Genomic DNA, 24536 nt, shown 5'->3' on the forward strand with positions numbered 1-24536 from the left:
GGTAAAAGAGTAGGTGTACATGATTCAAAGTGTTATATACTGTATATCTGTATTGATTTCAGGGAGGAAGGGAAAGGGAGAGAGAGAGAAACATCAATGATGAGAGAATCATGGATTGGCTGCCTCCTGCACACCCCACACTGGGGATCTGCCTCCTCTTCCCTTCCTCTCTCCCCCCTTCCTCCTCCTCCTCCCTTCTCCCCCTTCCTTTTCACCCTTCTTCCTCCTCCCTCCTCCCCCTTCCTCCTCCTCCTCACCCTTCCTCCTCCCTCCCTCCCCCCTTCTTCCCCCTTCCTTCTCTTCCTCCCCCTCCTCTTCCCTTCCTCCCCTCTTTCTCCTCCTCCTCCTCCTCTTCCTCCCTTCTTCCTCCTCCTCCTCCCTCCTTCTCCCTCTTCCTCCTCCTCCTCCCTTCTCCCCCTTCCTCCTCTCTCCTCCCCCTTTCTCCTCCTCCTCCTCCTCTCCCCCCTTCCTCCTCCCTACTCCCCCTTCCTCCTCCTTCTCTTTCTCCTCCTCCTCATCCTCCCCCTCCTCCTCCTGGCAGGCCAGAGCAAGAGGGAGCTAAGTTATGCAGCTGCAGGCCAGCCCTCAAGGGTTCCCTTTGGTTCCCACAAAGCTATTGAAGTGCTTATTTTCCTCCTGAAGAGACACAAACAGCTGCAAACTTCTGTAAACACTTTAGAAATGAATCTGGCGCTTTGGCCTCTCAGCGGTGCTCAATGGCGACAGAAAAATGTCTAATTAGTGCAAGTGGGAAGAACGGCCCCTGGGCCCCTCCACCCAGGCTCCTTTCCAAGGAGCTCAAAGGGCCTTTGTCCGCGGGTCACCCTCTCTCGGGCTTTTGTGCTGGGTCTGTGGAGAGTGGGGGCGGGGGATAGAGGAGCCATGGCGTGTCCAGGAGGAACCCTGGTGTTTGCAGCCTGGGCCCAGGTGTGGGCGGGCGGGCCCCATGGGCGGGCCAGGGCAGGGGCCGCTGCCCATCTCCGCAGCCAGTGACGGCTGCTCAGAGTGGCGGACGGAACAAGGTGCTGAAACGGCAGGTGCAGACAGTTCGGTGATGAGCCTCCTGGGTGTCGGCTCATGACTTTATTCCCTTTTCACCCCATTGAAACCCCCTTACACCGCCGTTTCCTTACACACGGCCGTGGGGACACACGAATTGCCTTTTCCCCATCTCCCCCGGTTCCCTGTCCTGTGCACGGCCCCAGGAGGAGCCAGCTCCGTGCTGAGCGTCCCCGTTCTCTGAGCCTGGAGCAGCCAGGCCTCCACCATAGCACCTGTCCTCTCACTTTTCCAAGGACCTGGAGAAGGCAAATCCGTAGAAACGGAAGTAGAATGGTGGTTTCCGGGGCTGGAGAGAGTGGGACAAGGGTCAGTAACTAAAGTTTAGAGGGTTTTTGGTTTGTTTGTTTGTTTGTTTGTTTTAAATGTATTTTTATTGATTTCAGAGAGGAAGGGAGAGGGAGAGAGAGATGGAAACATCAGTGATGAGTCACTGATCAGCTGTCTCCTGTATGCATACCCTGGGGATCGAGCCAGCATGTGCCCTGACTAGAATCGAACCCGGGACCCTTCAGTCCACAGGCCAATGCTCTATCCGCTGAGCCACACCAGCCAGGGCAAATTTCGAGTTTTGTATTTGCCAGATGAAAAGTTCTGGATCTGATCCACAGCCATGTAACTGCACAAGACACCAATGATCTGGACACTTAAAATGGTCAGGAGGGTAAATATTATGCTCTGACCACAATAATGATAATAACAATAATTAATAATATAAGGAAGAAATATGGATTTGAGTTTCCTCCTGACTCTGACCCTTTTGACTTTGTAACTTGGAAAGTCATGGAACCTCTCAACCTGTTTCCTTATTTCACTTGGATTTTTTAGTGACAATAAAATGAAAAGAGATAGTGATGGTAGAAACCCAAAGTTCTGCAGAAAGTGTTTCTGTGTGCCCCGAGGAGGAAGGTCCCCAGAGACAGCTGGGCAGACACAGAACCACCCCTTTCTTCTTCATCTTTTTAACAAATCCTCACCCAAGGATCTGCTTGTTGGTTTAGAGAGAGAAGGAGGGAGAGGGAGAGAGTAACATGGATGTGAGCGAGAGACATCCATTGGCTACTTCCTGCACGAGCCCCAACCAGGCTTGAACCCGAAACCTAGGCATGTGCCCTGACTGGAAATCGACCCTCAACCTTTTGGGTTATGGGGTTGATGCTCCAATCAACAAGCCAGAACTGTTTGCCACCTGTTAGCTGACAGTTTACATGTGAACCAGCTCTTCAGACAGACGTTTTCCTGATCCACCCAATCTGAGTTCTGAACATCCCCGTGCTTGGTGGTTCAGTTGGAAGGAAGAGGCTCAGGCAAACGCAGAGCACGGCTGTGTTTTCTATGAAGGTACGCACGCCACTGGAGGGGCCAGATGAATGGGAAGGCAGGTTTGCATGCCGTCCTCATTCCTGGATCTTCGGTCTGCTGTTGCCCATAAATCTGTTTCAGCTACACCCTCCTTCCCGGTCCTCTCTGTCCTGTCACTGGCAAACTTTCTGTTTCTTAGCTCAGATGAATAGATTTATTGTTTTCAAGCCAGGCCAGAGAGCCGTGAGCCCAGCATTAGGCGGGTCCTCATAGCTTAGACGTGAGCTGCCTGTGAGGGGCAGACATAGGGTCAAGGTCAGGGAGGTGGGGTCAAGGTGTGCAGGCATAGAAACATCAATGATGGAGAGCTCATCACTGACTGGGGGCCCCTGGACAGATGGGGGGTCAAAGTCAAGTACAACATCACGGCTGCTTTAAAGGGAGCCATGGCTCTCGAGCAGTGGTAACGATGGGGCCCTTGGAGGATCAGACAAATGACATCTCCTTCCACTCCTGGGGTCCAGAGGCGGAAAGAGGTTCTTCAGCAAAAGGCTTAGGCGGACAGGAGACTAAGCTTTACCTCCAGCTCTGGCGCAGGCTGTTGGAGAGAGAACTTTGTACGTAGTGCGGCTCAGGGTCTGCTCCGGGGTCCGGGGTCCTGTGGGCATCTGACTCGTCACAGGAAGGAGTGGCGGCTCTCCGGTGAGACGGTGCGGGAGAGGAATCTGCGAGAGAGCCACCAGGTCTCCCCCGACGTGGGGCCAGGAGTGGGGCAGGAAGGAGCGACATGATGGAGAGGAGGGTGGGAAAAGGGGGGTGTTCCATGCTCACCTGTCGTGTAATTTCAGGAATGGAATGGGGAAATAGAGAGAAGTATTGTCATTCTCGCAGCTGAAATGGACTTTTCCTTAAGTTTTTCTTTTGGCTCAGTTGCCTAATACAGTCTTTCTTCTTCCCCCCTTCCCTCCCTCCCTTTCTTCCTTTCTTTTGTTTATTAATCCTCACCCAAGGATATTTTCCCATTGATTTTCAGAGAAAGTGGAAAGGAGAGTGAGAGACAGAGAGAAATATCGATGTGAGAGGGACACATCCATTGGTTGCCTCCCGCACACGCCCAACCACTGGAGCAAGGGATTGAGCCTGCAACCCAGGTACATGCCCTTGACTGGAATTGAACCCAGGATCCTTCAGTCCCCGGGCCAACACTCTATCCACTGAGCCACACTGGCCAGGCACAGTGCTCCTTGTTTGATAAAAACACCTGAAGACCAGGCTTCCTCCCAGCCCCCTTCTCTACAGGCAGGTGCCACGTATCTCAGGCTTATTGTCCCTGTATGACCTCCAGGTGTCCCTGAAGGTCGCCATCCTCGACGGGGACAGTGCCACAGCAGCAGCCATCCTGTTCCTGAGTGACCGGCTCCTCTATGGGCTCGACACATCCCACCAGCTCCTACGGGTGGCCAAGGCGCTGCACTGGCTGTGGCCCGCCACGCCCATGGCCCCGCAGCTGGTCATCCGTCAGGCCCGCGTGGCACTCAATGCAGGTAGGCGCACCTGCCCGCCCGTCCTGGCCAACTTGACCCTGAGGATGTGGCCAGCCCTGCCACGCCCTCTCGCCTGTCCCCCCTCCCTCCCCTGGCACAAAGACTGGCTTGCAGGGCCAGAGTGCAGAGAAAATCATGAAAGGGTGAGAAATATACACTGAGTGGCCAGATTATTATGATCTGGCCACTCCGTGTATATCCTATATAATAAAGGCTAATATACAAATTGTCCCCTTGATCAGGAGTTCTACTAGTAGGCAGGCCAGTCAACCACCGATGTTCCCTCCCCTGGCCAGACTGGCTGGACCCCACCCATGCACGAATTCATGCACCAGGCCTCTAATACTTTATATAATAAAGAGGTAATATGCAAATTGACCATCACTCCAACACACAAGATGTCTGCCCCCATGTGGACACAAGTTGGCCACCAAAGATGGCCTGCAGGGAGGACAGTTGGGAAGAAACCGGCCTGCAGGGGAGGGCAGTTGGTGGCAATCAGACCTGCAGGGAAGGGCAGTTGGGGTGACCAGGCCAGCAGGGGAGGCCAGTTGGGGGCAATTGGGCAGGCAGGGGAGCGGTTAGGCATCAATCAGGCTGGCATGGGAGTGGTTAGGGGTGATCAGGCTGGCAGGCAGAAGTGGTTAGGGGCAATCAGGCAGGCAGGCAGAAGTGGTTAGGGGCAATCAGGCAGGCAGGCAGGCAGGCAAGCAGTTGGGAGCCAGCAATCCTGGATTGTGAGAGGGTTGTCTGACTGCCCTCAAGGGATCTAAGATTGGAGAGGGGTTCAATATTATTCTGTACTAGAGGCCTAGTACACAAAATTTGGAAGTGTGCAAAAATTCCATGCACCAGTATGTGTGTGTGTGTGTGTGTGGCTGTGCTGTGGCTCTGGCTGGGCTGTGGCTGTGGCTGTGCTGTGACTGTGGCTGTGCTATGCTGTGGCTGTGGCTGTGGTTGGGCTGGGCTGTGCTGTGGCTGTGGCTGTGGCTGTGGCTGTGGCTCTGGCTGGGCTGTGGCTGTGGCTGTGCTGTGACTGTGGCTCTGGCTGTGGCTGTGGCTGTGGCTGTGGCTCTGGCTGGGCTGTGGCTCTGGCTGTGCTGTGACTGTGGCTGTGCTATGCTGTGGCTGTGGCTGTGGCTGTGGCTGTGGCTGTGCTGTGGCTGTGACTGTGGCTGTGGCTGTGGCTGTGCTATGCTGTGGCTGTGCCTGGGCTGTGGCTGTGGCTGGGCTGTGCTGTGACTGTGGCTGTGATGTGGCTGTGGCTGTGGCTGGGCTGTGGCTCTGGCTGTGGCTGTGGCTGTGGCTGTGGCTGGGCTGTGCTGTGGCTGTGGCTGTGGCTGGGCTGTGGCTGTGGCTGGGCTGTGCTGTGACTGTGGCTGTGGCTGGGCTGTGCTGTGGCTGTGGCTGTGGCTGGGCTGTGGCTGTGGCTGGGCTGTGCTGTGACTGTGGCTGTGGCTGTGCTGTGGCTGTGGTTGGGCTGGGCTGTGACTGTGGCTGTGGCTGGGCTGTGGCTGTGGCTGGGCTGTGGCTGTGCTGTGACTGTGGCTGTGGCTGGGCTGTGGCTGTGGCTGTGGGTGTGACTGGGCTGTGGCTGGGCTGTGGCTGTGATGTGGCTGTGCTGTGACTGTGTGGCTGTGCTGTGGCTCTGGCTGTGGCTGTGGCTGTGCTGTGGCTGTGGCTGTGGCTGTGGCTGTGGCTGTACTGTGGCTGGGCTGTGGCTGTGCTGTGACTGTGGCTGTGCTGTGGCTGTGGCATGGCTGTAGCTGTAGCTGTCCATGGCTGTAGCTATCCATGGCTGTGGCTGTGCTGTGGCTGTGGTCTGGATTACCCTGGTCTTTGGGAAGTTGATGCCTTTGCTCGTTGTCTTGGACAAGGAGTTGCACCCACCACTGCCCTAGGCAATGCTGGCTGCAGAGAAGACTGAGCTGCTGGGACAGGCCATGGGCTTTCAGCATGCCAGGCCCTCAGTCCCCCGTGCACTCAGCTGGACCTCCATGTACCCATGTCTCCTTATTTACTCTGCTAGAGGGATGGCGGGGACAGTGTTGACCTTAGGAAAAGTCGCTTTCTTTCCGTGTCCCTGATATGCAGCATTTTATAGCATGTGGGGTCTGAGGGACCCCCACGGACCGAAGTCCCTGCTCATGGCAGCAGGTGGCCATGCCATGTGGGGAGAGCCCTGTAGGGACACAGCTGGTATGGCACCTTTGTGGTGTATGGTGCTGCTGTGGGGTGGGGTGGGGTGGGAATGGGGTGGGACCCATGTGAGCGGGGCCTCATGGGAGTGGGTCCCGTGGGGATGGGATCCCATGGGGGTGGGGTCCCGTGGGAGTGGGGTTCCATGGGGGGTTGATGCACTGACAACTTTGCTTTACGCGTCCTAACTTTTGCCTTTTTTAAAGTTATTGTTATTGATCTCAGAGAGGAAGGGAGAGGGAGAGAGAGACACCAATGATGAGAATCATTGACCGGCTGCTTCCTGCATACCCCCACTGGGGATTGAGCCTGCAACCCGGGCCTGTGCCCTGACCCTCTGGTTGAGAATTGAACCCTGACCTCCTGGTTCAGAGGTCAATACTCAACCACTGAGCCATGCCTGCCAGGCTGACGTTTTGCTTTTGTTTGTTGTTTGGCTTTGCTATTTCTGTCCTGTCTCTGTAGAGCTGTGCTCCATGGAGATTGTCTGGTGATGGCCAGCATGGGGGCCCCAGGAGCCATGCCTTCAGGCCGTGTCCCAGCATGAGGGCCTCAGGCTCCATGCCCACAGCCGTGTCCCAGCATGGGGGCCTCAGACAGGGCCCGCAGGCCGTGTCTGGGATAAGTGTCCCATCTTACTCCCCTACAGTTGTGCTGTTTTGCCTTGAGGATACTCTCCGAGGGGTAGAGAGACCTCACAGCCCAGTGTTGGGTGCTTATGTCCAAAGCCTGCCCCTACCGTCTCTGGGCTGCACCTGTCCGGGCGTCCCGCGGGGACCGAGGAGGTGCTGTCCTGGCTGCAGGCCCCGTCCTGGGCCTTGGGGAGCCCCGCAGAGGAGGGGCTCTGCATTGTCACAGGGTGACAGGGGTAGTGTGATATGAGGGGACGGCATGTCCCCTGTTGTCCCTGGACCCACCCTTCCTGGCATCCACCTGAAACACACCCCAGAGGCCCAGCGGTCAGTGTGGTGGGGGTTGGGCCTGCCCCGCTCCCAGAACCTCAGAGTGATGCCTCTCCCACCAGACCCAGGTCCCACTCAGCTCCCTCCACACGGAGGCCTGCATGTGTGGACCTTCCCGGCCACAGACAGAGCGACTCAGACGTCCGAGCACCTGAGACATGGCAGGTTCAGTCGGAGCAGCAGATGCGGAGACACGTGGTCTGGGCCCAGGAGGCAGGCCGCTCTCTGTGCGGGGCAGGGTGAGCCGCGGGCTCACGAGGCGTGAAACACCTGCAGAAGCTGGGATCCTTCCAGGCCTGCTCAGCCCCCGCCCGCCACGTCTCAGTGCAGCGTGCAGGCTGCCCTGCGCTGGGTGGAAAACTAGATCAAGGACTGAAATGTCCAAGGCCCGGCAGGGCGCGTGCCAACCTGGGCTCCAGAGAAGTGTGCCCAGGGCTGGGGGTGGGTGTGAGGGGGGACCGCCTGCCAGAGGCGCCTGAGGTCACAATTCACAAGCAACACGCAGGGGCACAGCACAGACAGCAGTCAGGGAACGCGGCGCCCCAAGAGCGGAAAAGGACAGAAGTAAACACAAGAAACACGTGGCTTACAAATAGTCTGCCCAGCCCAGCCGGCGTGGCTCAGTGATTGAGTGTCGACCCATGAACCAGGACGTCAGGGTTCGATTCCCGTCAGGGCACGTGCCCAGGTTGTGGGCTCAACCCCCAGTGTGGGGCGTGCAGGGGGCAGCCGGTCCATGCTTTTCTCTCATCATGGATGTTTCTCTCTCTCCCTCTCCCTTCCTCTCTGAAATCAATAAAAATACATGTTTTTAAGAATAGTCTGCTTAAAGCACAGGGCAGGGTAGGGAACAAGCATGAATTTACTGGTTTGGCCACATCAGGTCCCAGGAACAGTTTAGCCGGAGGAGGAGACACGCGAGTCCCAGCCCTCGCCGAGGAGCTGGCAGGCCCCACACAGAACGGCGGCGCGTGACCTGCTTCAGGGACAGCGCGCAGCGCCAGGGGCACCGTGTGCCAGGGCACCGAGGCCGGGAGGCCTTAGCCACAGTCCCGGTCATGTTTCCACGGATTGAGAAACAGCCTCGGGAGCTGAGGCCCTCCTTCGTGGCAGCCGCCAACCCCCGCGGGAAGTTTAGAAAGAACCTCCCACGCCACCAAAGAGCCTTCCTGACAGTGAACCCTGCAGCCAGCCTGCTCGCCCGCCCGCGACGCTGTCCCACGGAGGTCGGCCACGCCACGCAGGTCGGGATCCGTGATCCGTCCTTACGCACGATCCTGACCGTCATGTCAGACAGGACGTCCCCCTCCCGCCGCCCGAGAGCCCGTCCTCTCCCCTGTCTGTGCTGACGGGGCTGATGTGGGACGGACATGCAGCTGTGATGTGTCCAGGGTAGACTGTGTGTAAAGCATGTGCTTCTTTTCAGGGAAACTTTTAAAAGCCGAGTACATCCTGAGCAGTTTGATCCGCAGCGAGGGAGCCGCAGGTGAGAGCGCCCGCCTCCCCGCCTCCCCCTCAGGCCTCGGCTCCAGCCGAACAGCTTCAGGACCTGTGTTTTTTAATGTGTATTTTTAATCCTTACCCGAGGATCCGGTTTTTCAATTGATTTTAGAAAGAGAGGAAAGGAGAAAAAAGAACATCGACGTGAGAGAGAAACAGATCAGGTTGCCTGCTGTACGCTCCCAGACTGGGAATCAAACCCACAACCTGGGCACGTCCCCTGACCAGGAATCAACCCACAGCCTCCTGGGGGTACGGGATGGCACTCCAACCAATGGGCCCGGCCAGGGCGGACACTGACTCCCCCATGAAAGCAGTCCCCGGGAGGCAGTTTGAAGCACAAGCACTGACCCACAGCCCTCAGTGTGGCCATCACCACAAGCATACAGCATGCACTTTTCTCATCTACTCACTGCACGCACACAGAGACATGTGTACACACGCATGCATGCCCACACGCAAGTCTGCACAGACACATGTACACATGTGCATGTGCCCTCAGAGAGACACATTACTACACATGTGCACGTGCCTGCACACAGACATGCATGCACCTGCACACATGTCCAAACTTCTACATGCCTGCACACCGATATCCACATGCACGTGTGCCCACACACATGCCTGCACACACAGAGGCACATTGTCCACACATACCCACATGCATACAGAGGTATGTAAGTGTGCACCCAGGTACGTGTGCATGTCCACACACATACGCCTGTGCATGCACATGTGTGCACACATGATCACACACACCGGGATTAGAAGTTGGGTGAACACAGAGGTGACATGACGGGCTGGGGGGGAGGGTGTCCCAGTGGGTCTGAGCTGGCTGCTTCCATGCCTGCCTCCCTCCCACTCTGCTCGTCCGTGGTCTCAGGGGGCCTCTCCCCAGCCCAGGCTCTGCAGAGAGAGCCACAGCCCTGTCCTGCCCAAGGGAGGAGGGGGAAGGGGAGGGGTGCAGGGGCGGAGGGGGGTGAAGGGACAGATGAGGGGATGGCAAGGGAGGAGCCGCCCTGGGCTCCCTGGGGCACACAGGTGCCCAAGGGCTCCGAGCCTCCAAGGCAGTGGCTCCCGGCCGCCATGCTGATGGAGGCTCCCTGTCGCAGGCTCCTGGCTGTACAGACACGAGAGCGACAGGGTCCTGGTGCAGTCTGTGTGCGTGCAGGTCCGAGGGCAGATCCTGCAGAAGCTGGGTGCGCCCCCTGCTCCCCCACCCGACCACCCCGTCTGGCAGGGAGGGGTCTCACGCTGTCTGGTTAACCTGCCCCCTTCCCTCGGGCCGTCGAGCGGAGACAGTCCCCAGAGGCCGAGGCGACAGTTGCTGTGAGCATCGCCTGGGTTCTCAATGTCATCCAGGGTCTGACCCTCAGGCCAGCAGGTCTCCCCACAACCTGGCGACATCTCACTCCTAACCCCTGACCCTGACCGTCCACCCTGCAAACGCTCAGAACCGGGTGAACTTTATAAGCGAGCAGCAGCACTGGCAGGAGGGCTGTCCCCGCGTGTGCAGAGGATTCTCCGCCTCTGTGCCCACCTCGGGGTCTTTGGTCACCCTGTGCTCCCGGGGAGGGGCTCATGGGTGCAAGCCAACCAGGCGGTGCTGTCCACCAACACCTCTCCGCCCACCAACCCCTGTCCACCAACCCTGTCCACCGATGACCCCTGTCCACCGACCCTGTCCACCTGCCGACCCCTGTCCACCCGCCGACCACTGTCCACCCGATGACCCCTGTCCACCGATGACCCCTGTCCACCCGATGACCCCTGTCCACCAACCCTGTCCACCGATGATCCCTGTCCACCCGATGACCCCTGTCCACCCGATGACCCCTGTCCACCCGATGACCCCTGTCTACCCGATGACCCTTGTCCACCCGATGGCCCCCACCCGGTGCCTGTCCACCTGACGTGCTGAGGACGCTCCTTTTGGAGGTTTTCAGGGTGTCTTGTCTGAGGGCAGACTCTAGTGGTCCCCCTTTTCCAGGGATGTGGCATGAAGCAGCGGAGCTCCTTCGGACCTCGATTGTGGGCTTCCTGGCGCTCCCTCACCCGGATAAGAAGGTGGGCTGTGCCCGTGTCTCCTGTCTGTTTGCCCGGGTCCTCTCTCAGGTTGTCAGCGTGGCCTGCGCACAGTCCCTGGCTCAGCCGGTTTCTGTGCTCACGTGTGACTCTCCCCCCGCCTGACCCCGTCCTCTTCGCTTTGGCTCCCATGCTCAGCAGGAGGGCAGCCCCGTGGGAGCGTGGGAGTGTCCGAGTCCAGGGGCAGAGACGGGCTCGCCGTTTCCATCGAGTCGTCACTGGGGACAGAGAGCAGGGCTGCGTCCCTGCCCGAGGCCTCGTGTCTGTGACGCCCCCGTTCTCTCGGCTGTGGGCACACGCCCCAAGCTGCCCGGTAGCCCACCGCCTCAGCAGGCGGGCCCTGGACCGTCAGGCCCGGGCAGCCTCCCACGGACACGCCGGCTGCACCCCAGCTGAGCCCAGCTAGCAAACCGTGTGCTCCCACGGGCTCCTTGCCTCAGGGGTCGCAGCTCGGCGTCCCAGGCTCTGGCATCCGATCAAAAGCATTTCCAGGCCCCGGCCGTCACACTGAGATAGGCCGTGGTTGGCGTGGGGGCGGGAGGCCGGGCGTGCGGGAGCCAGTGTGACGAGAATCTGTTTCCTCCCAGGGCGTCTCCGCCTCCCTGGGGATCCTAGCCGACATCTGTGCGTCCATGAGCGAGCAAGACTACGAGAAGTTTAAAAACCACCCCGACGTGGCTCTGGTAACTGTCATTTGACTCTCCGGCCAATCCCGGGGCCAGGTGGCAGCCCCTATAGCCGGTCGGCCCTGCGCTCGGCCTGGGGGGGGGGGGGGGGAAGCACAGTGCCGCCCCGTGGCCCGACCTCGGGCTCCCAGTTCCCCAGGGACCTGGCGCTCTGGTGTCCCAGCCTGGCACCCTGTCTGCTCGGACAGACATGGGCGAGGGAGCCGTGACCTCACTGCAGCGATGCCTGCTGGGAGCTCGCTTCTAGCCCTCACTTTCCAACCTCGCCGAATGCAGCGCCCACACCGGGCCATCTCAGCGACCAAGTAAAGAGCAACAAGTTTAAAACCCATCGTCTGCTCACAGGGGGAGCCTGCCCTCAGCAAGAATGGCTTCTAATAGTTCCACGTGGTCGCAGCTCAGAAAGGCTGTGTCCACCTATGTGATCCCCAGCAGATCCTACGAGCAAAATGCGTGTCCCCGTTACAGAGGAGCGGCGAGGTCCAGAGAGGCCACCAGGAGGCAGGGCCGGGGCTCTGGGCTGAGCAGGCCCCGTGGGGACAGTGACCTGCTCCGTCCTGCATGGAAGTTGAAATTTTTAAAAATATTTTTATTGACTTCAGAGAGGAAGAGAGAGGGAGAAATATCCATGATGAGAGAATCATGAATCTTCCACCTCCTGCAGGCCCCACACTGGGGATCGAACCCGAAACCTGGGCCTGTGCCCTGACCAGGAATCGAAATCTGACCTCCTGCGGCCTGCCGCCAGGCGGAAAGGGAGATCGCTATAGGAGCCTGATGTCGCGACTAAGTCCTGAGTGACGGCAGGCACGCGCTCAGCGCTGTGCGTGCCGCTGAGAAATCCAGCCACCGCTCTTGCTGTCAGACAAACAGCGCAGGGCTCCTCCTCCCGGGCCCCTCGCTGCAAGCATCTCACCTTCCCTGTGTCTGACCCCGCCCTCAGCAGGAAGGCAGTCCGTGGCAGGCTCCCTGCGTGTCCCTGTGCCTAACAGTGCCTGACGCACAGAAGCAAGCAGCACGAGTTTCCAGAACAAATGGGAACCCTGATTGCCATGAGATCATAAACTCTCCACGGAGAATGCCCCGGAAGCCAGCCAGTAACGTGGCTGCAAAGTGGGCCTAGTCCCCCAGGGGGTCTGTGGGGAGGAAGCCGCTGGCACCTGAGCCCCTCCCACGCGGCTGGACGGAAGGCTGGGCCGGGGGGCGGGGGGAGCCCTCTCCTGGCACAGCTCTGAAACAGTTTGCTGGCAGCTAGGGCGTCCCTGGGAATCTGGAAGAGAAGCCGGGGGGTGGGGGGGGCCCACGGGGGTCACGGTCTGTCTTTGGCTGATGGATAAACAACTGTGGGCACGGCCCGTGGCCCCCACTCTCTTCCAGGGCCTGACGAGGGACTGTACACACCGCCTGCTGTTGGCCGCTGAAGCCTGCAAGCTGGCTGCTGCCTTCAGCCCCTACACGCCCCTCTTCGTGCTCACAGCCATGGTGAGGAGGCGGGTGGGCCTGGTCGGATAACGCGGTCAGATGCCGTGTGGGAGATGTCTGGGGCGGGTGGTGCCACCTGGTGGGGGCTCCCCAGCACCCAGAATGGCCCTCCCAGCTAGTTGTTTGATTGATTGATTGTTTGTTAATCCTCACCTGAGGACATTCTTCTCACTGATTTTTAGAGAGTGGAGGGGAGAGAGTGAGGGAAACATCGATGTGAGAGAGACACATGGATTGGTTGCCTCATGCATGTGCCCAGAATGGGGCTGGGGATCAAATTTGCCCCAAGACCCTTCAGTGTGAGGGCAGACGCTCTAACCACTAAGTGTGCCAGCCAGCCCATAGGAGCCTTTTTAAAACACACCTTCCCAGGCTCCCTCAACCCTGTATATGCAAATTTCTGGGATTCCCAGAACGCTTATTCTTGAAATACTACTCAGGTGACTGAAATGCACTGGGGCGTGTGAAAGCACTAGCCTATCATGTTATTATTATTGGATAAAGCATGTTTAAACACAGCAGCTTTATTTGCATAGAGAAGCTTTCATGTCCATGTCCCAAGTGTAGACTCTGCTAAACCAACAGTAGCAACAAATGTAAGTAACACCTTTAATCAAAGAGTCTGGAAGGAGTGGTTCATAGGCAGCTCTTAGCAGCCACTCAGACCTCCTGGCCCCCCTCCCCATCACCAGAAAGACCTCAGGTTCTTTTTTTTATACATAAACTAGAGGCCCAGTGCATGAAATTCATGCACACGGTCTCTCAGCCCAGCCTGCACCCTCTACAATCCAGGAGCTCTCAGGGGATGTCCTACTGCTGGCTCAGGCCCTCTCCCCATGGTTCTCTGCTCTCTGTGAGCCTGGGGTCTTGCTGCAGCCCTGGAGATGAAGCCCCATGCCCTCCTGACTGCTCTCTGCCTGCTGCCATGTGCCATTCGAAGGAAGCCCCAATGCCCTGCAGGGTGCTCTGTCTGCCAGGCCTGGGGCTTCCCTGCTGCCTCCGCACTAAGGAAACCTCCATGCCCTGCTGTCCAGGTTCTGACTGCCATGACTGGGGCAGATCAAAAACCCTTCTGGAGGCAGATCCAGTCTCACTGCTCCTGTGGACAGGCTGGGCACTCCAGCAGTGGAGCTGAGGGGACTGGGCGCTGCCATCTTGTGGCAATGGGGGCTGCCATTTTGTCGCGGAGTGATGGTTAATTTGCATATTACTCTATTAGTGAGTGACCTGGTGCACGAAATTCACGCACATTAAAAGGGAATTAATTAGAGGGAATATTTTAATATAGCTATTTGCCCTTTCTCTATAATAGAAGTGTCAGAAACTAAAGAAAATTAGTAAAATGTATATGAAAATCTTCCTCCTGTCAGAGTGTGGGGCACGCTGCAGGACCCAGAGTCAAGTCCCCGCCCACCCACATGCACCTCGAAATAGTGAGAGACCCAGCCCCCGCCAGCCCCACCTCATTGGGCTTGATCCAGACCTGGCCGGGCCCATCCCCATCAAGCCTCAGGTTGCCTGGCCCGATGCCAGGTGGGGGGCACGGCCTGAGGTCCCCCTGCCCAGGCTAGCAGTGTACCTTGAGGTCCCCATCAAGCCTCACCAGGCGGTGGGTGCAGCCTCAGGTTCCCCAGCCAGGGCCCGGGCAGGGGGCATTACTTGAGGTCCCTGTCAAGCCCTGCTGGGCAGGGGCGTGGCCTCAGGTCCCATGGCTTGGCACTAAGGCGTGGGGTTCAGCCTCAGGTCCCCTGGCCCAGCCCAGTGTCACACAGCCTCAGGTCCCTGCTGATTGCTCGTTAAGGCTCGTCAAGGCTCGTTAAGACTCAGCCTCTGCTGTGAGTGCAGCCATCTTGTGTTATGGATCCCCGCCTTTACTGTAGGTGCAGCCATCTTATTGTGGCATGATGGTCAATTTGCATATTCTCTCTTTATTAAATAGGATATAATGTTATGGATTTCAGAGAGGAAGGAGAAAAAGAGAGAAACATCAATTATGAGAGTCATTGACTGGCTGCCTCCTGCACCCCTACCCCTACCTCCCCACTCCCCTCACCCCCGGAGATGGAGCCCACACCTGGGCCTGTGCCCTGACCGGGAATCAAACCTGACCTCCTGGTTCACGGGCCGACGCTCACCCGGCCGGACAAGACCTCGGGTTCTTCAGTGGTCCTTGTGGGTTTCCCCCGGACGGCGGTGGCCCGAGGTGGCCCACACACTGTTCATCTTCCCACACGTCTCACCGCTGTCCTCCAGGAGCGAGAGGTCTCCCGCTCCACCTGCAGCTCCCAACGCCACGTCTACCTCTGTGCTTGGTGTCTTCCCAGAACATCCGGGGCGCGTGCCTGCTGTCCTACGCCAGTGCGGGCGCCTGTCCCCCCGGGATGCGGTCGGCGTGTCTGCGAGACGCCAGAGAGGCCTTTGAAATCGGCCTCCTCACCCAGCGCGGGGACCAGCCGGCGCCCGGGAGGCAGGGGCTGCACGGCCTCCTCCGGGCCTCGCTCGGCCTCTGCACGGCGCACCGCCGGCTCCACGGGGACACGGGGCCGGGCCGCGCCGCCCGCCAGCTCTGCCGCCAGGCCACGGGGAAGCTGTACGCCCTGGGCGCGGCCGCGGCCCCAGACCCGGCGGCGCTCTCCCGGGAGATCCTGCGTGGCGTCGCGCAGGTGAAGGACCTGCTGCCGGTTCGCAGCTGCCCGAGTTGGGAAGACGGGGCGTACGTCCCTGCTGCCTTCATGCGTGGGCTGGACAGGCCCCTCCTGCGGGGGCACATGGCCTTCCGGACGGCCCTCCAGGCCCATGCGCAGCACCACACCTCGGTGTGTGGGGCGTTTGAAAGCTTCTGTGGAAACAAGAAAAATGAACAGGAGGATGCAGGCACAGGCGTCTGCATCACGGCACTGAAAACAGACACCCGGGGCCCAGACACCGCGAGTGCTGAGGTCGGGCCGTGCCGCCACCCAGGCAGGGGACTGTCTCCCTCCCGAGCCGCTGAGAGGAGTCTGGAGGCGCCCCAGCGGGCGGGGAGGAGGGCCTGGATCCACCCGGACACGCTCCGCGTCCCCCGGGACCCAGACGTGGAGACTGAGGCTGCGTCGCAAGGCCACGGCAGCGGGGACGCGGCTCCGAGCGGCAGCCGCAGCTCCAGCCCCTGGAGTAGGCTGTCGGGGCGCAGCTTCTCCTCCAGCTGGGAGGAGGTGGACACCCACGTGGACAGCAGGTCCCCCAGTCACATGCCCGGCCGGGGACGCCCTGTGGACACTCAGGGGCCTGCTGCCGGGGCGGGCGGGCCGGGCAGCCCTGGGAACAGCGCAGCTCTGCGTGCTCTGTCTTCAGAGCTTCGAGGTCTCTCTTTCCTGGAGCCCGAGGATGGCCCTTCCGAGTCCTCTCGGAGCCACATGTCCTCGGCCACCTGCCCTCCTGGGAGCACCGCGGGCACTCATGTGCCTTCCGGGGCGGGGCTGGCGGAGGGAGGCCCAGAGGCGAGGCGGGCAGGCACAGCCCCAGGCCCTGGAGGTGCCTCTTCTCAGGCCGGGCCCTCACTGGGGTCTGCGTTTGGGTCTTCTGGTTCCCGTTGGCCCCAGAGTGTGGCCACACAGCCTTCATTCCAAGAAGAAGAAACCTTTGAGATCATGGATGAGTGCCCGGCGGCCGGTGGCGGTGCCGCACACGGGGCTGGAGAGGAGCTGGGAGCGGGACGCACACGAGTAGCCGGCCCTGCGTGTAAAGGGAGCCCCTCCCGGGGAGCCCCGGAAGAAGCCGTGGAATCCCACAGAGTCCTGGGCGATTCTCTGGGTGCAAGCGCCGCTTTGGCACGTCATGCTGCCATGTCACCGTGGCCCGTTCAACATCTGGAATCAGCACCCAGCGGGGGCCCCGTCCAAGAGCAGCAGGTGGACCCTGATGCCTCTACTGTGGACGAGGGGGGACAGCTGCTGGACCCCACCGGGCCGCGTGGCTGCCCCAAGCCGTGCACTTCGAGGCCGCCCCCTGCCTCCGGGAGCCACGAGGCCTGCACCACCACAGAGGAGGGGAACGAGCCCGCCCACGTGCTCAGCCTCAGCGGCAGCGGGAGTTCCGGCTCCTCCTGGGGCAGCTGGTGGAGGCCACCCACTGCGTCCAGCGGGTCCTTCGAGGGGAGCACGCCCTGGTCCTTCCTGAACTCCAGCGAGAGTTCCTTCATGTCTTTGGCGGGAGAGACGCGGCAAGAGATGCTCGAGGCTCGCACACTGCAGCCCCATGACCTGGAACAGCTCCTGGCAGGCGTGACACATGACTGGCTGCTCCAGAGGCTGGAGGGCACAGGGGTGTTTAGGCCCAGCCAGCTGCACCAGGCGTATGGTAAGTACACAGCCTGTGGCAGGTGCATGGCCCCGGAGAGGGGTACATGGCCTGGAGGTGGGTACATGGCCCTGAAGGGGGGTACATGGCCCCGGAGTGGGTACATGGCCCCGGAGAGGGGTACATGGCCCTGGAGGGGGGTACATGGCCCCAGGAGGTAAGTGCATGGCCCAGGAGGTGGGTACCTGGCCCAGGAGGTGGCTACATGGCCCTGGAGTGAGTACATGGCCCCAAAGAGGGGTACATGGCCCGGGAGAGGGGTGCATGGCCCCGGAGGGGGGTACATGGCCCCAGGAGGTGAGTGCATGGCCCAGGAGGTGGGTACATGGCCCAGGAGGTGGGTACATGGCCCCAGAGGTGGCTACATGGCCCCATGAAGTGGGTACATGGCCCGGGAGAGGGGTGCATGGCCCCGGAGGGGGGTACATGGCCCCAGGAGGTGGGTACATGGTCCCGGAGGGGGGTACATGGCCCTAGGAGATGGATACATGGCCCCAGAGGGGGGTATATGGTCCAGGAGGTGGGTACATGGCCCCAGGAGGTGGGTACATGGCCCAGGAGGGGGGTACATGGCCCTGGAGGCAACCGGTGATCAGAGAAGGCAATGCCCCATCACACCTCTGCTGGTGCCACTGCCAGAAGCTCAAGCTTCAGCCAGCCCTGGTTACCTGAGCCTTGGGTGGCCCTGGGTGGCTAGGGGTGTGAGGGGACTGAGGGACTCTGGAGGTAGGCGCCCTGGCAGGGCTGAGGGGACTGGGAGCCGCCATCTTGTGTCTGTGGGTGCCGCCATCTTTGTGGGTGGGGCAGTCAGTTAGCATATTCCCTCCTTATTGGCTGTGGGCACCACCATCTTTGTGATGATGTGAGGGTCAATTAGCATATTCCCTCCTTATTAGATAGGATTTATTGATTTCAGAGAGGAAGAGAGAGGGAGAAAGAGATAGAAACAATGATGAGAGAGAATGGGGATGGAACCCAAAACCCAGGCATGTGCCCTGACTGGGAATTGAACCATGACCTCCTGGTTCACAGGTTGACACTCAACCACTGAGCCAGGTTGGCCAGGCTGTTCTTCATTCTTTAAGATGAAGACAGTCCTTATTTCTTCATATCTTTTCCTTTTCCAGGTGAGTTCACATCTTTGTACAGTAGCTATATTTTCTCAAGTAATTGTTGAGCTTTTCCAAATTAAACAAGTCAAGGAAGAGAAGCTGAGGGTGTGCTTCAACATGTAATCTAGGATCCTGGGAATGCAGGGACCGCTGAGGTAAAGCATTATGTATTTCGGTCCACAGCACCTGGCACATGTCATCCAAAGAAGATAAGCCCATAGCACATGCTCCAGTATGTCTCTGAAGTGTCCCTGCTTAGCCCGGCCCGCGTGGCTCAGTGGTTGAGGGTCGACCTATGAACCAGGAGGTCATGGTTTGATTCCCAGTCAGGGCACAGGCCCGAGTTTCTGGCTCAGTCCCTAGTAGAGGGCATGCAGGTGGTAGCTGATCAGTGATTCTCTCTCTTCATTTATGTTTCTCTCTCCCTCTTCCTTCCTCTCTGAAATCAATAAAAATATTTTTTTAAATAAATAAATAGCCCTTTATTCTCCTCTCATTTCATCCTGAAACCCTAGCCTTATCTTCATGTTGCCACCACAAACAAGATTCTGTGAATCAAAGGCTAGTCTTTGTCTTATTTGTGAAGCTCTGCTAATTTATTGTACTTCACTAACTTTTATTAGTCTCCATGGAAGAGGCTAACCTTTGAGAGATGTATACAGAAGCTGAGGATTTCAGATCAGCTGAACTAGGCCCTGAGCCATTTCAGCTGTACTCGTGACTGTGCCGTCCTGGCATAGGGAGGAGCCCAGATCCGTTTTCACTGCTGTTTTTCCCAGATGCTCTTTTGTTGAAATATTCCAAGAAGTCGGAACTGTGGACGGCCCAGGAGACTGCTGTGTACCTGGGGGACTACCTGAAGGTGACGAAGATGGGCAGACAGAGAAACGCCTTTTGGGTTCATTATCTCCATCAAGAAGAAGCGCTGGGAAGGTACTGACTGACATCATTCATGGGAAAGGGCTGATGATCCAGCCGGTGTAGCTCAGTGGTTGAGCATCGACTATGACCTAGGAGGTTACAGGCTTGATCCCCAGTTAGGGGGTGGGTGGGATGCAGGAGGCAGCTGATCAGTGATTCTCTCTCATAACCAATGTTTCTATCTCTCTCCCTCTCCCTTCCTCTCTGAAATCAATAAAAATATCAACTTTTTAAAACATCCTTGAGTGAGGATTTAGAAAGAATAAATGCTGGTAAAAGTCTAGTTCAACTCTGAAAGCCACACTTAGAGTAAACAAATGAGCCTGTGAAAAAGGCAGGACAACCATCTTAGGCCGGAGATGAGGCAGCCCAGGTGTGGACCTGAGCGTGAACCCTGGACACCTGCCCAGAGGGCGGGGCGGGGCAGCGGTGAGGCGGGTGCATGGGAAGGGGACAGGTTCAGAGGCCCCGCGTGGAGCCGGATGCGGAGGCCGCCTCCTCGGGGGCCACCGGTGGTTCTGTCTAACGGCAGGTACGTTGGGAAGGCATATAAGGAGCCGAAGGCGCTGCAGCTGCACTTCTCCGACGTGGAGCGCCAGGGGACCGCCCAGCACTACGTGACGGAGTTCAACAAGCGACTCTTTGAGCAGAAGATCCCCACCCAGCTCTTCTACGTGCCCTCCGCGGCGTTGCTGGTGAGAGGAGCTAGGGCTGGGGTGGCCCAGAGACACCTGTCAGGCCAGGTTTCCTTATTTAATATGTTCTTATCGATTTCAGAGAAGAAGGGAGAGGGAGAGAGAGACACATCAATGATGAGCCTGGCTGGTGTGGCTCAGTGGATAGAGGTTGGCCTGCACAGGTTTCTGGCTTGCTCCCCAGGAAGGGATGTGCAGGAGGCAGCTTATCCATGAGTTTCTCTCCTCATTGATGTTTCTCTCTCTCTCCCTCTCCCTTCCTCTCTGAAATTATTAAAGATATATTTTTTTAAATAAAAAAAAAAGAAACATCACAGCCCAAGTTTGACATGAGCATTCGGTGAAAGAAGAGTAACTGCAGGTTCTATGGTGTTCCGTCCATGTGACGCACTTCACATGCAAATGAGGGAGCCAGGTCCTGAGCCGCGAAGCCGGGTTCACAGAGCACGGCCCGTGCCACCCCTGCCCTCGCTGTAGGGCACACGGCCTCCCCTTCTGTTTTTCAGATTTTAGAGGACGAGGTGATAAAAGGGTGTGTCAGTGTGGAGCCTTACATTCTGGGGGAGTTTGTAAAATTATCCAATAACACAAAAGTGGTGAAGACGGAGTACAAAGCCACCGAACTCGGCTTGGCTTTCGGCCACTTCTCCTACGAGTTTTCCAACCACCAGGATGTCGTCGTGGACTTACAAGGTGTGTGCTCAGCATCCTCTTCCTCTGCAGTGCTGTCCGCGTGTACATGGGAGGCTTTGCAACTGCCTGTACCCAGCCCTCTTCCACAGATTGTGCGTAGCCTGCTTGGAGTTAAATTAATTGATTTGAGCCCTGGATAGTGTAGCTCAGTGACTAGAGTGTTGGCCTGCGGACAGAAGGCTCCCAGGTTCGATTCCAGTCAAGGTCACAGGCCTGGGTTGCAGACTCGATCCCCAGTGTGGGGCATGCAGGAGGCAGCTGATTCATGATTCTCTCTCATCATTGATTTCTCTCTCTCTCTCTCTCTCTCTCTCTCTCTCTCTCTCTCTCTCTCTCTTTTCCTCTCTGAAATCAATTTTTAAAACACTGTTTAAAATAAATAAACAAATGAGCATCTCCAATTTAAAAGAACACACACAGATGAAACGTGACTTGGCTTTAAACAATTTTAATTAATGGATGGATTTGACTCTAGGGAGCAAATGCTGAGATGTCGACTCCTCCATGAAGAGATGGGGCTCCCTTCTGTGAGGCTGTCCCCTGCCACACACACCCACTTTCTAGGTTTCCGAGTGAAAACTCTCCCCCTTTCCTCCCTCCGCCTTCGCCTCCAGTGCAGGGCGTGGCTGCAGGCACCCTGGGGCGGGGCGGGAGCCCGGACCTGTGTGGCCTCAGGGCACAGAGCTGGTGTGCTTCAGTCTGACTCCCTTTACGTTCTCGGCATTCACGTCTAAATTCTGTTTCTGTTCATCCAGGATGTTATTTATCAGAATTTATTAGCCAATCCTCTGCACTTTTTAAAATTTTTTTATTGATTTCAGAGAGGCAGGGAGATGGAGAGAGAGATAGAACCATCAATGACGAGAAAGAATCATTGATCAGCTGCTTCCTGATGAGGATCGAGCCCGAAACCCGGGTATGTGCCCTGATTGGGAATCGAACCCAGGACCTTTCGGTCCACAGGCTGACGCTCTATCCCCTGGGCACACCAGCTCAGGCTCCGGTTGTTTTACTGCTACATGAGATTTATTATCACTACTCCTATGACCACCCCCGTCCTCTCTGTGTCCCACAGTGCCTGTCCTCACGCTCTGTCCCTCATGTTATTCTCACTCGGGTCCCTTAGCTCCTGTCCATCCGCAGCGTTAGCCCCACAAGCACTCTGGTGGCAACAAGCTCGTCCCCACAGGCCCGGCCGAGCACTGTGCTGTCAGGGTCTGTGCTCGCTGACTGTTATCACACACATGAAGATGCGCACGAATGACGGAGGCACCAGAGAGTCAGTCCTGTGCTTCCATCGTGATGCAACTGCATTTTATTCTCTCTGGGGCCTGGGGCACCACTCTTCGGGTGTGCAGCAGGAGACAGATCTCATTACCCAACATTCCGTTCTCCGTCTGGCCGTCGTCGGCGTGCCTCCCCCCCCCCCCCCCCGCCCCCTCCCCGCCCCTCAGCAGGACTTTGTCACATGTGGAGCCCAGGACAGCTGGGCTCTCTTTCTTTCTATTTTTTAAAATATATTTTATTGATTTTTTACAGAGAGGAAGAGAGAGGGATAGAGAGTTAGAAACATCGATGAGAGAGAATCATCGATCAGCTGCCCCCTGCACACCCCCTATTGGGGAAATGCCCGCAACTAAGGTACATGCCCTTGACCGGAATCAAACCCGGGACCTTCCAGTCTGCAGGCTGATGCTCCACCATTGAGCCAAACCGGTTTCAGCACGGCGGGGCTTTCTGTTTTACTAAGCATGTAACTCTTTCTGGGACGTGTTGCGGACGCTCCAGAGGCCTGGTCCTCAGACCCGTGCTTCTCCGCAGGCTGGGTGACTGGTGACGGGAAGGGGCTGCTCTACCTGACGGACCCCCAGATCCACTCACTGGGCCGCAGAGAGGTCACCACCAACTTCGGGAAAAGGGGCATCTCTTACTTCTTCGACCACCAGCACGCGCAGTGCAACGACATCTGCAGGCGTCTCTCTCTGACAAGACCGCCGACTGAGACACCAAACAGCCTGTAGGCTTTCTGGGATGCAGCAGCCCCAAGTCACCCACGGGGGCGGCCCACTCAGGTGCGCAGGGTCAGCACAGCCTCGGCCGGGCCTGGGGCCTGGGGGGGGGGCCTGGCCAAGGATTGTGAGAGGAATTGATGAGTCCATTTCAGGCTCACACTTAGACCCGGGCCAGACCTGGGGTCTCTCTCCGCCTTCCACTTACCCCAATGAATGTCTGTACGTCTACCCCCTTCTTGGTATTTGCTTAAGAACCCAGACTAACATGTTTGTTAAAGAAATAGGCCCTAACCATTTTGGTTCAGTGGATAGAGCATCAGCCTGTGGACTCAAGGGTCCCAGGTTCGATTCCAGTCAAGGGCATGTACCTTGGTTGCGGGCACATCCCCAGTAGGAGGTGTGCAGGAGGCAGCTAATCGCTGTTTCTCTCTCATGGATGCTTCTAACTCTCTATCCCTCTCCCTTCCTCTCTGTAAAAAAAAAAAAAAAAAAAAAAAAAAATCAATAAAATAAAATAAAGTTTAAAAAAAAGAAATGGGAAAAAAGTCATCTTATTAACAAAATAAAGGGGGAAATTATAATATCAAATGATACAGAAAAAATACTTATAATTGAAAGTCAATTCATAGTGAAAAAACAAACAAACAAACAAACAAAAAAGCGCGTTGTGCCTGGCTCGCATGGCTCAGTGGTTGAGTGTTGACCTATGAACCAGGAGGTCACAGTTCAATTCCTGTCAGGCACCTGGGTTATGGGCTCAACCCCCAGTGTGGGGTGTGCAGGAGGCAGCCAGTCCACAATTTTCTCTCATCATGGATGTTTCTCTCCCTCCTCCCCCTCCCTTCCTCTCTGAAGTCAATAGAAGTATGTCTTTAAAAAGCGAGGTGTGAAGGGCGGGATGTCAGAGGCAGAGGAAAGGACATTCGCGGTGGCAGAGCCAGGAGAGCGGAGAGCGAGCTGTGCAGCTGCACAGGCTGCAGCCCCTCGGGGGAGTGTGGCTAATCCTCTGGAGCCCAGCCAGGCTTTGTCCCGGCTCCGGCTCCCGTCAGGGCGGCGTTCCCAGCGCCTCCGTCTGCCCCCGCACTGCCCGCCCTGCGGCTGTGCAGCGGGACAAGCCGTCCGTCACCGGCCCGGGCTTTCCCAGAGAAACGTCCCGCGGCTGGGGCCGCCCGCTCGGCCCATTAGCGGCGTGCGGGCGCGCTGCTCCCGGGGCCGCAGCGGTGAGCTCGCCGTGTGGCCCGGCAGAGGCCCTGGGGACGTGCAGGCGCTGAAAGGAGGGCGCGGAGGCTGTGACGGGAGAGCAGGCCTGGACGGTCGTTCGTCTACCGGCTGCCCCGGAGACGACTCGGGGACACAGAATCCACCGGAGAGGCCCGCGTGTCGCCAGCGATGGACGCCGACTCACCGTCTCCGGCCACAGAGCAGCTCACCTCCCGGCAGCTGGAGACCCTGCAGCTCCCGGCCGTCCCGGGGCTCTGCGGGGTGCGTGCGCACAGGAATCACGTGTCCGATGAATGGCATACAGACGTGAGCTCGAAGCCTGTGAGTCTCGAAGCCGGAGCCAATGGTATCCTATTACACAAAAAGGTGTTTTAAAATAACCGAATCTTGCCTAAACCAGTTTGGCTCAGTGGATAGAGCGTCGTCCTGAGGACTGAAGGGTCCCAGGTTCGAGTCCGGTGAAGGGCATGGACCTTGGTTGTGGGCACATTCCAAGTAGGGGGTGTGCAGGAGGCAGCTGATCGATGTTTCTCTCCCATCGATGTTTCTAGCTCTCTATTCCTCCCCCTTCCACTCTGAAAAACCAATAAAATATATTTTAAAAATAATTAATTAATTAATTAATTAATTAATAAAATAACCAAGTCTGCAGCCGAGCTACGTTTGCTTTTGGAAGTGAACTTCAAAAACAAGAAGCAACGAAGTCCACTGGGTTTCACTTGTGG

At 57.7% G+C, this 24536-nt stretch overlaps 1 protein-coding gene across 10 annotated transcripts in view; it reads left to right on the forward strand.

Annotated features, from left to right (window-relative positions):
- ALPK1 (alpha kinase 1) overlaps positions 1-23342 on the forward strand; it is a 59234-nt gene extending 35892 nt beyond the window's left edge. For 3 of the 10 annotated variants that reach the window (XM_084883326.1, XM_084883328.1, XM_084883327.1), the window contains 11 exons: positions 3707-3905; positions 8493-8552; positions 9679-9765; positions 10557-10633; positions 11239-11334; positions 12715-12819; positions 15144-17157; positions 19049-19202; positions 19723-19885; positions 20392-20578; positions 22400-23342. In XM_084883326.1, the coding sequence (XP_084739452.1) occupies positions 3707-3905; positions 8493-8552; positions 9679-9765; positions 10557-10633; positions 11239-11334; positions 12715-12819; positions 15144-17157; positions 19049-19202; positions 19723-19885; positions 20392-20578; positions 22400-22599 (3342 nt within the window). In that variant the 3' untranslated portion in view covers positions 22600-23342. Of the gene's footprint in view, positions 1-3706; positions 3906-8492; positions 8553-8585; positions 8819-9678; positions 9766-10556; positions 10634-11238; positions 11335-12714; positions 12820-15143; positions 17158-18452; positions 19693-19722; positions 19886-20391; positions 20579-22399 lie in introns of those variants that run through there. The other 7 variants (XM_084883322.1, XM_084883324.1, XM_084883325.1 and 4 more) reach the window with 6 other exon arrangements.
- The last annotated feature ends 1194 nt before the right edge of the window (positions 23343-24536 follow it).

Source organism: Pipistrellus hanaki (assembly GCF_964339955.1).
Source record: "Pipistrellus hanaki genome assembly, chromosome: 5".
Classification (NCBI taxonomy): domain Eukaryota; kingdom Metazoa; phylum Chordata; class Mammalia; order Chiroptera; family Vespertilionidae; genus Pipistrellus; species Pipistrellus hanaki.